Here is a 17872-nt window from a genome sequence, read left to right on the forward strand (position 1 = left end):
TAGTATTACGTTATATAGTATAACGTTATTTAGTATTACCTTATAACGTATAACGTTATGTAACATTACCGTATAACGAATAACGTTATATAGTGTAACGATATATGGTATTACGTTAGAAGGTATAACGTTATATAACCTTATCTTATAACATATAACGTAATATAGTATTACGTTATAACGTATAACGCTATATAGTACTACGTTATAGGGTATAACGTTATGTAGCATTACCATAATATCGTATAACGTTATATAGTATTACGTTATAACGTATAACTTTATATAGAATTACGTTATAACGTATAACGTTATATAGTACTACGTAATAGCGTATATCGCTATATACGATTGCGTTATAACGTATAACGTAATGTAGTATTACGTTATAACGTATAACGTTATATACTATTACCTTACAACGTATAGCGTTAAATAGTATTAAGCTATATCGTATAACGTTATTTAGTATTACCTTATAACGTATAACGTTATGTAACGTTACCGTTTAACGCATAACGTTATATAGTGTAACGACATATGGTATTACGTTAGAAGGTATAACGTTATATAACGTTATCTTATAACATATAACGTAATATAGTATTACGTTATAACGTATAACGCTATATAGTACTACGTTATAGGGTATAACGTTATATAGCATTACCTTATGACGTATAACGTTATATAGTATTACGTTATAACGTATAAGATTATATAGTATTACGTTATAGTGTATATCGCTATATACTATTACGTAATAACGTATAACGTAATATAGTATTACGCCGTAACGTATAACGTTATATAGTATTACGTGATGGGGTGTAACGTTATGTAGCATTACCTGATAACGTATAACTTTATATTGTATTACGTTATAACGTATAACGTTAAGTAGCATTACCGTATAACGTATAACGTTATATAGTATAACGTTACATGGTATTACGCTATAACGTATAACCTTATATATCCTTATCTTATAACATATAACGTAATATAATATTACGTTATAACGTATAACGTTATATAGTGTTACGATATAGGGTATAACGCTATGTAGCATTACCTTCTAACGTATAACGTAGTATAGTATTACGTTATAATGTATTACGTTATATAGTATTACGTTAGAACGTATAACGTTATATAGTACTACGTTATAGCGTATAACGTTATGTAACATTACCTTACAGCGTATAACGTTATATGGTATTACGTTATAACGTATAACGTTGCATAGTATTACGTTATAACGTATAACGTTATATTGTATTACGTTATAACGTATAACGTTATATAGTACTACGTTATAGCGTATAACGTAATGTAGTATTACGTTATAGCGTGTATCGCTATATACTATTACGTAATAACGTATAACGTAATATAGTATTACGTTATAACGTATAACGTTATATAGTATTACGTTATAGCGTATAACGTTATGTAGCATTACCTTATAACTTATAACGTTATGTACTAGTACCTTACAACGTATAGCGTTAAATAGTATTACGTTATAGTGTATATCGCTATATACTATTACGTAATAACGTATAACGTAATATAGTATTACGTCGTAACGTATAACGTTATATAGTATTACGTTATAACGTATAACGTTATATACTATTACCTTACAACGTATAGCGTTAAATAGTATTACGTTATAACGTATATCGCTATATGCTATTACGTAATAACGTATAACGCAATATAGTATTACGTTGTAACCTATAACGTTATACAGTATTACGATATGGGGTATAACGTTATGTACCATTACCTTATAACGTATAATGTTATGTAGCATTACCTCATAACGTATAACTTTATATTGTATTACGTTATAACGTATAACGTTATATAGTACTACGTTATAGCGTATAACGTAATGTAGTATTACGTTATAGCGTGTATCGCTATATACTATTACGTAATAACGTATAACGTAATATAGTATTACGTTATAACGTATAACGTTATATAGTAATACGTTATAGCGTATAACGTTATGTAGTATTACGTTATAGCGTGTATCGCTATATACTATTACGTAATAACGTATAACGTAATATAGTATTACGTTATAACGTATAACGTTATATAGTATTACGTTATAGCGTATAACGTTATATAGTATTACGTTATAGCGTATAACGTTATGTAACATTACCTTATACCTTATAACGTTATGTACTATTACCTTACAACGTATAGCGTTAAATAGTATTACGTTGTATCGTATAACGTTATATAGTACTACGTTATAGCGTATATCGCTATATACGATTGCGTTATAACGTATAACTTAATATAGTATTACGTTATAACGTATAACGTTATATACTATTACCTTACAACGTATAGCGTTAAATAGTATTACGTTATATCGTATAACGTTATTTAGTATTACCTTATAACGTATAACGTTATGTAACAATACCGTATAACGTATAGCGTTATATAGTATAACGATATATGGTATTACGTTATAAGGTATAACGTTATATAACCTTATCTTATATCATATAACGTAATATAGTATTACGTTATAACGTATAACTCTATATAGTACTACGTTATAGGGTATAACTTTATATAGAATTACGTTATAACGTATAACGTTATATAGTATTACGTTATAGCGTATATCGCTATATACGATTGCGTTATAACGTATAACGTAATATATTATTACGTTATAAAGTATAACGTTATATACTATTACCTTACAACGTATAGGGTTAAATAGTATTACGTTATATCGTATAACGTTGTTTAGTATTATCTTATAACGTATAACGTTATGTAACATTACCGTATAACGTATAACGTTATATAGTATTACGTTATAACGTATAACGTTATATAGTATTACGTTATAGTGTATATCGCTATATACTATTACGTAATAACGTATAACGTAATATAGCATTACCTTATAACGTATAACGTTATGTAGCATTACCTTATAACGTATAACGTTATATACTATTACCTTACAACGTATAGCGTTAAGTTGTATTACGTTGTATCGTATAACGTTATATAGTACTACGTTATAGCGTATATCGCTATATACGATTGCGTTATAACGTATAACGTAATATAGTATTACGTTATAACGTATAACGCTATATACTATTATCTTACAACGTATAGCGTTAAATAGTATTACGTTATATCGTATAACGTTATTTTTATTACCTTATAACGTATAACGTTATGTAACAATACCGTATAACGTATAGCGTTATATAGTATAACGATATATGGTATTACGTTATAAGGTATAACGTTATATAACCTTATCTTATATCATATAACGTAATATAGTATTACGTTACAACGTATAACGCTATATAGTACTACGTTATAGGGTATAACGTTATGTAGCATTACCTTATGACGTATAACGTTATATAGTATTACGTTATAACGTATAAGATTATATAGTATTACGTTATAGTGTATATCGCTATATACTATTACGTAATAACGTATAACGTAATATAGTATTACGTCGTAACGTATAACGTTATATATTATTACGTGATGGGGTGTAACGTTATGTAGCATTACCTTATAACGTATAATGTTATGTAGCATTACCGGATAACGTATAACTTTATATTGTATTACGTTATAACGTATAACGTTAAGTAGCATTACCGTATAAGGTATAACGTTATATAGTATAACGTTACATGGTATTACGTTATAACGTATAACGTTATATTGTATTACGTTATAACGTATAACGTTATATAGTACTACTTTATAGCGTATAACGTAATGTAGTATTACGTTATAGCGTGTATCGCTATATACTATTACGTAATAACGTATAACGTAATATAGTATTACGTTATAACGTATAACGTTATATAGTATTACGTTATAGCGTATAACGTTATGTAGCATTACCTTATAACTTATAACGTTATGTACTAGTACCTTACAACGTATAGCGTTAAATAGTATTACGTTATAGTGTATATCGCTATATACTATTACGTAATAACGTATAACGTAATATAGTATTACGTCGTAACGTATAACGTTATATAGTATTACGTTATAACGTATAACGTTATATAGTATTACGTTATAGCGTATATAGCTATATACTATTACGTAATAACGTATAACGTGATATAGTATTACGTTATAACGTATAACGTTATATACTATTACCTTACAACGTATAGCGTTAAATAGTATTACGCTATATCGTATAACGTTATTTAGTATTACCTTATAACGTATAACGTTAAGTAACATTACCGTTTAACGAATAACGTTATATAGTGTAACGATATATGGTATTACGTTAGAAGGTATAACGTTATATAACATTATCTTATAACATATAACGTAATATAGTATTACGTTATAACGTATAACGTTATATACTATTACCTTACAACGTATAGCGTTAAATAGTATTACGTTATATAGTATAACGTTATTTAGTATTACCTTATAACGTATAACGTTATGTAACATTACCGTATAACGAATAACGTTATATAGTGTAACGATATATGGTATTACGTTAGAAGGTATAAAGTTATATAACCTTATCTTATAACATATAACGTAATATAGTATTACGTTATAACGTATAGCTCTATATAGTACTACGTTATAGGGTATAACGTTATGTAGCATTACCTTAATATCGTATAACGTTATATAGTATTACGTTATAACGTATAACTTTATATAGAATTACGTTATAACGTATAACGTTATATAGTATTACGTTATAGCGTATATCGCTATATACGATTGCGTTATAACGTATAACGTAATATATTATTACGTTATAAAGTATAACGTTATATACTATTACCTTACAACGTATAGGGTTAAATAGTATTACGTTATATCGTATAACGTTGTTTAGTATTATCTTATAACGTATAACGTTATGTAACATTACCGTATAACGTATAACGTTATATAGTATTACGTTATAACGTATAACGTTATATAGTATTACGTTATAGCGTATAACGTTATGTAGCATTACCTTATAACTTATAACGTTATGTACTAGTACCTTACAACGTATAGCGTTAAATAGTATTACGCTATATCGTATAACGTTATGTAGCATTACCATAATATCGTATAACGTTATATAGTATTACGTTATAACGTATAACTTTATATAGAATTACGTTATAACGTATAACGTTATATAGTACTACGTTATAGCGTATATCGCTATATACGATTGCGTTATAACGTATAACGTAATGTAGTATTACGTTATAACGTATAACGTTATATACTATTACCTTACAACGTATAGCGTTAAATAGTATTACGCTATATCGTATAACGTTATTTAGTATTACCTTATAACGTATAACGTTATGTAACGTTACCGTTTAACGCATAACGTTATATAGTGTAACGACATATGGTATTACGTTAGAAGGTATAACGTTATATAACGTTATCTTATAACATATAACGTAATATAGTATTACGTTATAACGTATAACGTTATAAACTATTACCTTACAACGTATAGCGTTAAATAGTATTACGTTATATAGTACAACGTTATTTAGTATTACCTTATAACGTATAACGTTATGTAACATTACCGTATAACGAGTAACGTTATATAGTGTAACGATATATGGTATTACGTTAGAAGGTATAAAGTTATATAACCTTATCTTATAACATATAACGTAATATAGTATTACGTGATAACGTATAGCTCTATATAGTACTACGTTATAGGGTATAACGTTATGTAGCATTACCTTAATATCGTATAACGTTATATAGTATTACGTTATAACGTATAACTTTATATAGAATTACGTTATAACGTATAACGTTATATAGTATTACGTTATAGCGTATATCGCTATATACGATTGCGTTATAACGTATAACGTAATATATTATTACGTTATAAAGTATAACGTTATATACTATTACCTTACAACGTATAGGGTTAAATAGTATTACGTTATATCGTATAACGTTGTTTAGTATTATCTTATAACGTATAACGTTATGTAACATTACCGTATAACGTAAAACGTTATATAGTATTACGTTATAACGTATAACGTTATATAGTATTACGTTATAGTGTATATCGCTATATACTATTACGTAATAACGTATAACGTAATATAGTATTACCTTATAACGTATAACGTTATATAGTATTACGTTATAGCGTATAACGTAATATATTATTACGTTATAAAGTATAACGTTATATACTATTACCTTACAACGTATAGCGTTAAGTTGTATTACGTTGTATCGTATAACGTTATATAGTACTACGTTATAGCGTATATCGCTATATACGATTGCGTTATAACGTATAACGTAATATAGTATTACGTTATAACGAATAACGTTATATACTATTACCTTACAACGTATAGCGTTAAATAGTATTACGTTATATCGTATAACGTTATTTAGTATTACCTTATAACGTATAACGTTATGTAACAATACCGTATAACGTATAGCGTTATATAGTATAACGATATATGGTATTACGTTATAAGGTATAACGTTATATAACCTTATCTTATATCATATAACGTAATATAGTATTACGTTATAACGTATAACGCTATATAGTACTACGTTATAGGGTATAACGTTATATAGCATTACCTTATGACGTATAACGTTATATAGTATTACGTTATAACGTATAAGATTATATAGTATTACGTTATAGTGTATATCGCTATATACTATTACGTAATAACGTATAACGTAATATAGTATTACGTCGTAACGTATAACGTTATATAGTATTACGTGATGGGGTGTAACGTTAAGTAGCATTACCTGATAACGTATAACTTTATATTGTATTACGTTATAACGTATAACGTTAAGTAGCATTACCGTATAACGTATAACGTTATATAGTATAACGTTACATGGTATTACGCTATAACGTATAACCTTATATATCCTTATCTTATAACATATAACGTAATATAATATTACGTTATAACGTATAACGTTATATAGTGTTACGATATAGGGTATAACGCTATGTAGCATTACCTTCTAACGTATAACGTAGTATAGTATTACGTTATAATGTATTACGTTATATTGTATTACGTTATAACGTATAACGTTATATAGTACTACGTTATAGCGTATAACGTAATGTAGTATTACGTTATAGCGTGTATCGCTATATACTATTACGTAATAACGTATAACGTAATATAGTATTACGTTATAACGTATAACGTTATATAGTATTACGTTATAGCGTATAACGTTATGTAGCATTACCTTATAACTTATAACGTTATGTACTAGTACCTTACAACGTATAGCGTTAAATAGTATTACGTTATAGTGTATATCGCTATATACTATTACGTAATAACGTATAACGTAATATAGTATTACGTCGTAACGTATAACGTTATATAGTATTACGTTATAACGTATAACGTTATATACTATTACCTTACAACGTATAGCGTTAAATAGTATTACGTTATAACGTATATCGCTATATGCTATTACGTAATAACGTATAACGCAATATAGTATTACGTTGTAACCTATAATGTTATACAGTATTACGATATGGGGTATAACGTTATGTACCATTACCTTATAACGTATAATGTTATGTAGCATTACCTTATAACGTATAACTTTATATTGTATTACGTTATAACGTATAACGTTAAGTAGCATTACCTTACAAGGTATAACGTTATATGGTATTACGTTAATACGTATAACGTTGTATAGAATTACGTTATATCGTATAACGTAATATTGTATTACGTTATAACGTATAACGTTATATAGTAATACGTTATAGCGTATAACGTTATGTAGTATTACGTTATAGCGTATATCGCTATATACTATTACGTAATAACGTATAACGTAATATAGTATTACGTTATAACGTATAACGTTATATAGTATTACGTTATAGCGTATAACGTTATGTAGCATTAGCTTATAACTTATAACGTTATGTACTATTACATTTCAACGTATAGCGTTAAATAGTATTACGTTAAATCGTATAACGTTATATAGCAAACGTTATATAGCATTACCTTATAACGTATAACGTTATATACTATTACCTTACAACGTATAGCGTTAAGTAGTATTACGTTATATAGTAAACGTTATATAGCGTTACCTTATAACGTATAACGTTATATACTATTACCTTACAACGTATAGCATTAAGTAGTATTACGTTGTGTCGTATAACGTTATATAGTATTACCTTATAACGTATAATGTTACGTAGCATTACTGTATAACGTATAACGTTATATAGTATAACGTTATATGGCATTACCCTATAACGTATAACGTTATATATCCTTATCTTATAACATATAACGTAATATAGTATTACGTTATAACGTATAACGTTATATAGTATTACGTTATGGGGTATATCGTTATGTACCATTACCTAATAACGTATTATGTTATATAGCATTACCTTATAACGTATAACGTTATATATCCTTATCTTATAACATATAACGTAATATAGTATTACGTTATAATGTATAACGTTATATAGTATTACGTTATAGGGTATAACGTTATGTAGCATTACCTTATATCATATAACATAATGTAGTATTACGTCATAACGTATAACGTTATACAGTATTACGTCATAACGTATAACGTAGTATAGTATTACGTTATAATGTATAACGTTATATAGTATTACGTTATGGGGTATATCGTTATGTACCATTACCTTATAACGTATTATGTGATATAGCATTACCTTATAACGTATAACGTTATATAGTATTACGTTATAACGTATAACGTTATATGGTATTACCGTTATAATGTATAACGTTATATAGTATTACGTTATAGGGTATAACGTTATGTAGCATTACCTTATATCATATAACATAATGTAGTATTACGTCATAACGTATAACGTTATACAGTATTACGTCATAACGTATAACGTAGTATAGTATTACGTTATAATGTATAACGTTATATAGTATTACGTTATGGGGTATATCGTTATGTACCATTACCTTATAACGTATTATGTTATATAGCATTACCTTATAACGTATAACGTTATATATTAATACCTTACAACGTATAGCGTTAAATAGTATTACGTTATAGCGTATATCGCTATATACGACTACGTTGTAACGTATAACGTAATATTGTATTTCGTTATAACGTATAACGTTATATATTATTACCTTACAACGTATAGCGTTAAATAGTATTACGTTATAGCGTATATCGCTATATGCTATTACGTAATAATGTATAACGTAATATAGTATTACGTTGTAACGGATAACGTTATATAGTATTACGATATAGGGTATAAAGTTATGTGGCATTACCTTATAACGTATAACGTAGTATAGTATTACGTTATAATGTATTACGTTATATAGTATTACGTTATAACGTATAACGTTATATAGTACTACCTTATAGCGTATAACGTTATGTAGCATTACCTTACAACGTATAACGTTATATGGTATTACGTTATAACGTATAACGTTGTATAGTATTACGTTATAACGTATAACGTAATATTGTATTACGTCATAACGTATAACGTTATATAGTACTACGTTATAGCGTATAACGTTATGTAGTATTATGTTATAGCGTATATCGCTATATACTATTACGTAATAACGTATAACGTAATATAGTATTACGTTATAATGTATAACGTTATATAGTATTACGTTATAGCGTATAACGTTATGTAGCATTACCTTATAACTTATAACGTAATGTACTATTACCTTTCAACGTATAGCGTTAAATAGTATTACGTTATATCGTATAACGTTATATAGCAAACGTTATATAGCATTACCTTATAACGTATAACGTTATATACTATTACCTTACAACGTATAGCGTTAAGAAGTATTACGTTATATAGTAAACGTTATATAGCATTACCTTATAACGTATAACGTTATATACTATTACCTTACAACGTATAGCGTTAAGTAGTATTACGTTGTGTCGTATAACGTTATATAGTATTACCTTATAACGTATAACGTTACGTAGCATTACCGTATAACGTATAACGTTATATAGTATAACGTTATATGGTATTACGTTATAACGTATAACGTTTTATATCCTTATCTTATAACATATAACGTAATATAGTATTACATTATAACGTATAACGTTATATAGTATTACGTTATGGGGTATATCGTTATGTACCATTACCTTATAACGTATCATGTTATATAGCATTACCTTATAACGTATAACGTTATATAGTATTACGTTATAATGTATAACGTTATATAGTATTTCGTTATAGGTTATAACGTTATGTAGCATTACCTTATATCATATAACATAATGTAGTATTACGTCATAACGTATAACGTTATACAGTATTACGTCATAACGTATAACGTAGTATAGTATTACGTTATAATGTATAACGTTGTATAGTATTACGTTATGGGGTATATCGTTATGTACCATTACCTTATAACGTATTATGTTACATAGCATTACCTTATAACGTATAACGTTATATAGTATTACGTTATAACGTATAACGTTATATGGTATTACCGTTATAATGTATAACGTTATATAGTATTACGTTATAGGGTATAACGTTATGTAGCATTACCTTATATCATATAACATAATGTAGTATTACGTCATAACGTATAACGTTATACAGTATTACGTCATAACGTATAACGTAGTATAGTATTACGTTATAATGTATAACGTTGTATAGTATTACGTTATGGGGTATATCGTTATGTACCATTACCTTATAACGTATTATGTTACATAGCATTACCTTATAACGTATAACGTTATATAATATTACGTTATAACGTATAACGTTATACAGTATTACGTCATAACGTATAACGTAGTATAGTATTACGTTATAATGTATAACGTTATATAGTATTACGTTATGGGGTATATCGTTATGTACCATTACCTTATAACGTATTATGTTATATAGCATTACCTTATAACGTATAACGTTATATAGTATTACGTTATAACGTATGACGTTATATGGTATTACCGTTATAGCGTATATCGCTATATACGACTACGTTGTAACGTATAACGTAATATTGTATTTCGTTATAACGTATAACGTTATATATTATTACCTTACAACGTATAGCGTTAAATAGTATTACGTTATAGCGTATATCGCTATATGCTATTACGTAATAATGTATAACGTAATATAGTATTACGTTGTAACGGATAACGTTATATAGTATTACGATATAGGGTATAAAGTTATGTGGCATTACCTTATAACGTATAACGTAGTATAGTATTACGTTATAATGTATTACGTTATATAGTATTACGTTATAACGTATAACGTTATATAGTACTACGTTATAGCGTATAACGTTATGTAGCATTACCTTACAACGTATAACGTTATATGGTATTACGTTATAACGTATAACGTTGTATAGTATTACGTTATAACGTATAACGTAATATTGTATTACGTTATAACGTATAACGTTATATAGTACTACGTTATAGCGTATAACGTTATTTAGTATTATGTTATAGCGTATATCGCTATATACTATTACGTAATAACGTATAACGTAATATAGTATTACGTTATAACGTATAACGTTATATAGTATTACGTTATAGCGTATAACGCTATATACGATTACGTTATAACAAATAACGTAATATAGTATTACGTTATAACGTATATCGCTATATGCTATTACGTAATAACGTATAACGTAATATAGTATTACGTTGTAACCTATATCGTTATATAGTATTACGTTATGGGGTATATCGTTATGTACCATTACCTTTTAACGTATTATGTTATATAGCATTACCTTATAACGTATAACGTTATATAGTATTACGTTATAACGTATAACGTTATATGGTATTACCGTTATAGCGTATATCGCTATATACGATTACGTTATAACAAATAACGTAATATAGTATTACGTTATAACGTATATTGCTATATGCTATTACGTAATAACGTATAACGTAATATAGTATTACGTTGTAACCTATATCGTTATATAGTATTACGTTATGGGGTATAACGTTATGTACCATTACCTTATAACGTATAATGTTATGTAGCTGTTACGACCGTTCGCGGAGAGACGCGGTCGCGAGGAAAACGCGTCAGCGAGAGGCGTAAATTCTCGCTACGATTCGGCTAATCGACGCCGCGAAATAGTCGTTCCCCGTGTTTCGATTAGGATAACAGGGGTGGTTAATTGAAATTAACACTGTGTTAGCAGGTTAATATAACATATATTTTTAACAATAAGTTAAATTATAATAGAAGCGCCACAAATTGTTTCGTGATAGATACAGTTAATGTTTATAGCAAATCGATTCGATTTTTTATGTATGCGGTGTGAATTTTATAATGAGACTGTTCGGATGCGACTGTTCGGTTAGAGTTGTCGAATGAGACTGATCGGTTACAGATTTCGATTCTTTGTCTTTCGGGGAGACGACCCCCCCATATGCTCGGATCACGCCACCGCACGCGCCGATGATCACGCAGGCCGACTTCTTCGTTATAAAATAACGGTCCGAGATCGACGGTTCCAGAACTCGTTGCTTGGTGACAAGTATGCGCTCGTCGATACAATGTATGTTTTCCGTCGGGCACATAAGAGGATATATCTGCGACGCTGGAGGACCGCGAGCGACGGTTGGAAATACGATCTCTAAAAAGCCTCGTGGCGTAACATACTCCCCCCGTTGAGAGGGTACCGATCAAGTAATATGGGTAATATTGTGAGGTGGATCTCTCGTTAGACGTCGTAGCTGTTGGGTGTTTCGGAGTCGTCTGTCGGCGATCTGCTCGGTAGTGGTACCATCCGCTTGACGCTCCGATCCAGTGTGCTTGTTGCCGTTCGTACGGTAGCCGTCCGTATGATGCCGTCTGCGCCGGGCTGGACCTTGATGATTCTGCCCAATGGCCATTGCATTGGGGGAACGTTGTCTTCTCTGAGGAGGACGATGCTGCCTTCTCGTATACCGTGACTGCCCTTGCTCCATTTGTTTCTGATATTAAGCTCGTTCAGATACTCTCGATGCCAGCGTTGCCAGAAATGTTGCTTGATTTTTTGGATGTGTTGCCAACTCGAAAGATGATTAGTTGGAGTATCTGTAAAATCTCGTTCTCGCAAACCCGTTAGTGCGTCTCCGATAAGGAAGTGACCGGGAGTAAGGACAAGGAGATCGTTAGGATCTGTGGATATTGGAGTGAGCGGACGGGAATTTAGGATCGATTCAATTTCGATAATGAGTGTGTTCAAGTTTTCAAATGTCAGGAGCTCATTACCTGCGACGCGTCTGAGGTGTCGTTTGAAAGATTTGACTGCAGCCTCCCACAACCCACCGAAGTGAGGCGAGTTTGGAGGAATGAAGCGCCATTCGATCCGTCGGTCGGCTAGAAATGATTGAACCTTTACCTTATGATCGTCTGACAGTAAGAGGTTCCGGAGTTCTCGCAGCTCGTTGTTGGCGCCAACGAAGTTAGTACCGTTGTCGGAATAGATCGTTGTACAGAATCCTCGACGAGCAATAAATCTTCTCAGCGCCGCAATGAAGGCCTCGCTAGTGAGGTCACTGACCAGCTCAATGTGGACCGCTTTGACTGCAAGACATACGAAAATTGATACGTATACCTTTATCTTACGTCGGTTGCGATCCTTTCGCTCCTTGACGTAAAATGGTCCGCAATAATCGATTCCGACGTTGGTAAACGGTCGAGATTCTGTTATCCGTGCGGCTGGGAGATCGCCCATTATATAATCCACTGGGGGTGGATTAGCTCGGCAGCAACGAACGCACTTCTTCAACGTGCTCCAAACCTGGCTACGGCCGTCGATAGGCCAATAAGATCTCCTCAAGGAATATAAGGTGGCTTGAATTCCGGAATGGAGGTTTATGAGGTGCTCGTGCTCGATTATGAGTGACGAAGGATTTGGGTAGGATGATTGGGTGTTTCTGGTTGAAGGGCAATGTTGAATGACTGAGTCGGCCTCCGACTCGTAACATCCCGTCCTTGTCCAGAAATGGATTGAGTCGCTGTAGTTTTCCCTTCACTGTGGAATTTCGATTTGTTTGTAGATTGTGGATTTCGTCTGAAAAATAGCATAGTTGCAGCAGTGTGATTAATCGGTTATGCGCAATGGTTAAATCGTGCGTGGTTAGAGGGCTCCCTCGATCCTGTTTTTGTCGCCATCGTAGGCAACGAGCGATGATTCTGATAAGTTTTGGCCACGAGGAGAATCTCTCCAATAGACTGTGGTCGGCGGGAATCAACGATAGACAGGTTGCCTTCTTCTGCTCCGGTATTTCTGTTAAAGGTACGGGGTTCCGTGTCGGCCAGCGTTCTTCAGATTGTTGGAGCCACTCCGGTCCATGTTGCCAAATTGTTGATCGCAGAAAATCTTCAGGTAATTGACCTCGAGATATGAGATCAGCAGGGTTGTCCGCGGTGGGAATGTGACGCCAATCTGAGGTGTGAGTCTTACCTTGAATGTCTGATACTCGATTGGCGACGAATGTTTTCAGTGTATGGGGTGATGTATTAATCCAATGAAGGACGATGGTGGAGTCCGTCCAGTAAACGGTGCGAGAGATGTTATTTTGTAATGCTTGACGTACTGTGGTCGTCAGTGATGTGAGAAGGAGTGCTCCACTCAGTTCCAGTCTTGGGATGGTTAATGATTTGAGTGGAGCTACCTTTGACTTCGCAGTGAGGAGTCGTATCCAGACATGGCCATCCGGAGTGATCGTGCGAAGGTAAACACATGCCCCATACGCCTTCTCGCTGGCGTCACAAAATCCATGTAACTCGATTTCAGCTGCGGATTTGATTATGGTTTTTCGTGGAAACCTTATGTTATTCAACAATGGTAATTGCGTATAATATTTGCGCCACTCTGTATGTACGTCGGCCGGAAGCGATTCGTCCCAATCGATTTTCAATGTCCAGATTCGTTGAAGCAGCATCTTAGCTCGAACGATTACTGGTGATAGCAATCCAAGAGGGTCGTAAATCTTGGCGATTTCAGAGCTGATTATTCTTTTCGTAAGTTGAGGGGTGATGGGGTTGATTTTGACGGAATACAGGATGGAATCATCAGATGAATTCCAAACAACACCCAGGGTTTTTACAGTTTGAGATTCGCCGAGGAGAAGCTTGTCGTTTATGTCCTGTTCGGGAAGTCCGTTTAACAGTTCCCGGCTATTCGACGCCCATTTTCGAATGTTTAAACCGGCTAATTTAAGCAGCTCTGTGAGCTCTATTCTTAATGATCGTGCCTCGTCCTTTGTATCAACTCCTGTGAGAACATCGTCGACGTAAAAATCTCGTTGTAGAATTGCTGCCGCTCGTGGATATCGATGTCCTTCGTCGTCTGCCAATTGTTTGAGGCACCGAATGGCTAGATATGGGGCCGCTGAAAGTCCAAACGTCACTGTATTGAGTTGATAGGTGTCAACTTCTCCCTTCGTATTACGCCACAAAATTTGTTGGAATTTTCGATCCTCTGGCCGCACAAGAAATTGTCGATACTTTTTTTCGACATCGCCTGTAAGGACGTATTGGTGAGAACGGAATCTCAGGAGAATGTAGAATAGGTCCTCTTGTAGTTTCGGTCCCGTGTGAAGTGTATCGTTCAAAGAAACGCCGGTGGTGGTTGGAGCCGATCCGTCAAACACGACTCGGAGCTTCGTGGTTTGGCTGGACTCCTTGATTACGCCGTGATGGGGCAGAAAATATCCGTCATCGATAGCACGGTCCGTAGTGACTCTCGTCATGTGTCCTAATTCGAGATATTCTTTTATTACGGCATGATAATCGGCTTCGAATTGTTTATCTCGCTGGAACCTGCGGCTGAGGGATGTGAGACGTTTCATCGCTATGGCTTTAGAAGATCCAAGCGACGAAGTCGTGTTGTTAAATGGGAGAGCGACAATGTATCGGCCTTCGTCGGTGCGTTGAACGTGCTTACGGAAATGTTCCTCGCACTGTCGTTCCGCCTCTGAGATGTGTGAAATGAGCGGTCCTTCGTCGATCTCCCAAAAACGGGCGAGGTCCGCCTGTAGGGCCGCCGTAGAGGCGTGAAACGTGTGCGCTGCTGATTGCGAGGTTGGGCTCCCCCCGATGACCCATCCGAATCTCGTTTTTTGCAGACGCAAGTCAGGCCCGTTTGAGTGACTAATGTCAAGTTGACCGACACAGAGTGATGCTAGTGTTGGTCCGGCGCTCAATATAATTTCGATCGGGGCAGGTATATGGAATCTTGGATTGGCTAGTTGTAGATTCCGTGGGATTTGTATTATTGAGCGGTCTACGGGCTGATCTGGGACCCAAGTCGATATGGTGGGTATAATAAGGAACGTCAGTGTACGTTCGTATGTGCCGTCGATCGAAGTGATTGTAGCCGTGATGTAATGTTTCGATGTCGTCGATAACGCGTTTAGGGCTCCGATTGGGACCGAACATTTCTGTTGACCGAGTTTTAATGTTTTTGCCAGTTTCTCGGTAATGAAATTCATGCTAGAGCCGGTGTCTAGCAGAGCTCTACAACGGACTGGTTGAGTCTTGTCGTCCAGAATCTTAACCTGCGCAGTCACTAACAGATCGTGATATGATGGTTCGGATAGAAGCGAGGTTCTTGAATCCGCTTTGTGCGATTCGGTCCCTAATAACGACGTCTGATTTAGTCATTGTCTCCCTTGTCGTTGAGGATTCGGCGTTAAATTTGATTCGGTCTCCCTTGTTCGTATCGAGCGGGACTCGCGTTTGGGAGAAGTTCTGGGAGATGATCGGCCAGATGTTGGAGGAGACGCTCGGCGTGACGACGGAGGAAACGATCGGCGAGATGATCGAGGCGATGGTCGGGGAGATGATTCGGATCGTTTCGAATGACGCGAGGAACGCGGTGTCGGAGAACTAGGTGGTGATCGTCTGCCTGATGATCGGTCGCTCGACGAATGACTGCTCGATGATTGACTGCTAGATGATCGTGATTTCTCAGAACTCTGATCTCGATGAAGATAAGTGTGATGTCGCAGTCCGCATATGCGACATGAACCGGCAGAACATTGAGCCACGGAATGACCTTTACTCAAGCAATTGGTACAGAGCGATGCTCTTTTGGCGGTTTCAATGCGATTTTTGATTGATTTTGCCTTGAAGACATTGCAATTCCAAATTTCGTGTGATCCTTGGCAAGTAGGACACACCAACGTTCTCTGTGTAGTGATGAATGTGTGCCCACGTGTTTGGCGTGTCGTTCTTGGAGTTTCTATGACTCGACACCGCTCGTTCAAAAATCTCAGGAATTCCTTGAACGCGGGGAATGGTGTGGATTTTATCCTGTCTTTCCAAATTAGATCGGTTTCCCGATCCAATTTAGAGGTGCACAGATATAATAGCACGGTATCTGCGGTCAGTTGTCCAAGAGATTCTAAGGCCTTGTAGTGTGACTCTAGTTTGGTAGTATAGGACTGTAAATCTCGGTATGCTGTGCGCGATAGGAAGCTTGTGTTAATTATCTCCTGCAGGTGTCTCTCAACGATTTTGGCTGGTCTGTTATATCTTTCTTCTAATATTTCCCACGCGGCTGAGTAATTGGTGACCACGTTACTTAACGAGGATATAGTGAGAGCCGCCTCGTCCGTTAAACAAGAGCGGAGATAGGTTAGTCGTTTGCAATCGTCAATGCGAGGGTTATCGTGAACCGTGCAGCGAAATTGA

At 33.7% G+C, this 17872-nt stretch overlaps 2 protein-coding genes across 2 annotated transcripts; both read right to left on the bottom strand.

The window, feature by feature from the left end:
• Positions 1-12905: 12905 nt before the first annotated feature.
• LOC139988574 (uncharacterized) lies at positions 12906-13904 on the bottom strand. The gene has a single exon (XM_072006169.1). The coding sequence runs from the start codon at positions 13902-13904 to the stop codon at positions 12906-12908; it is 999 nt and encodes a 332-aa protein (XP_071862270.1).
• Positions 13905-13974: 70 nt separating this feature from the next.
• Positions 13975-16668, bottom strand: LOC139988575 (uncharacterized). The gene has a single exon (XM_072006170.1). The coding sequence runs from the start codon at positions 16666-16668 to the stop codon at positions 13975-13977; it is 2694 nt and encodes an 897-aa protein (XP_071862271.1).
• Positions 16669-17872: the final 1204 nt, after the last annotated feature.

This window comes from Bombus fervidus, chromosome 6 (genome assembly GCF_041682495.2).
Source record: "Bombus fervidus isolate BK054 chromosome 6, iyBomFerv1, whole genome shotgun sequence".
Lineage (NCBI taxonomy): Eukaryota > Metazoa > Arthropoda > Insecta > Hymenoptera > Apidae > Bombus > Bombus fervidus.

What these genes read in the sequence shown, in the direction of transcription:
- LOC139988574 (XM_072006169.1), bottom strand. Translation starts at nt 13,904, where the DNA reads ATGGGCGATCTCCCAGCCGCACGGATAACAGAATCTCGACCGTTTACC.
- LOC139988575 (XM_072006170.1), bottom strand. Translation starts at nt 16,668, where the DNA reads ATGAATTTCATTACCGAGAAACTGGCAAAAACATTAAAACTCGGTCAA.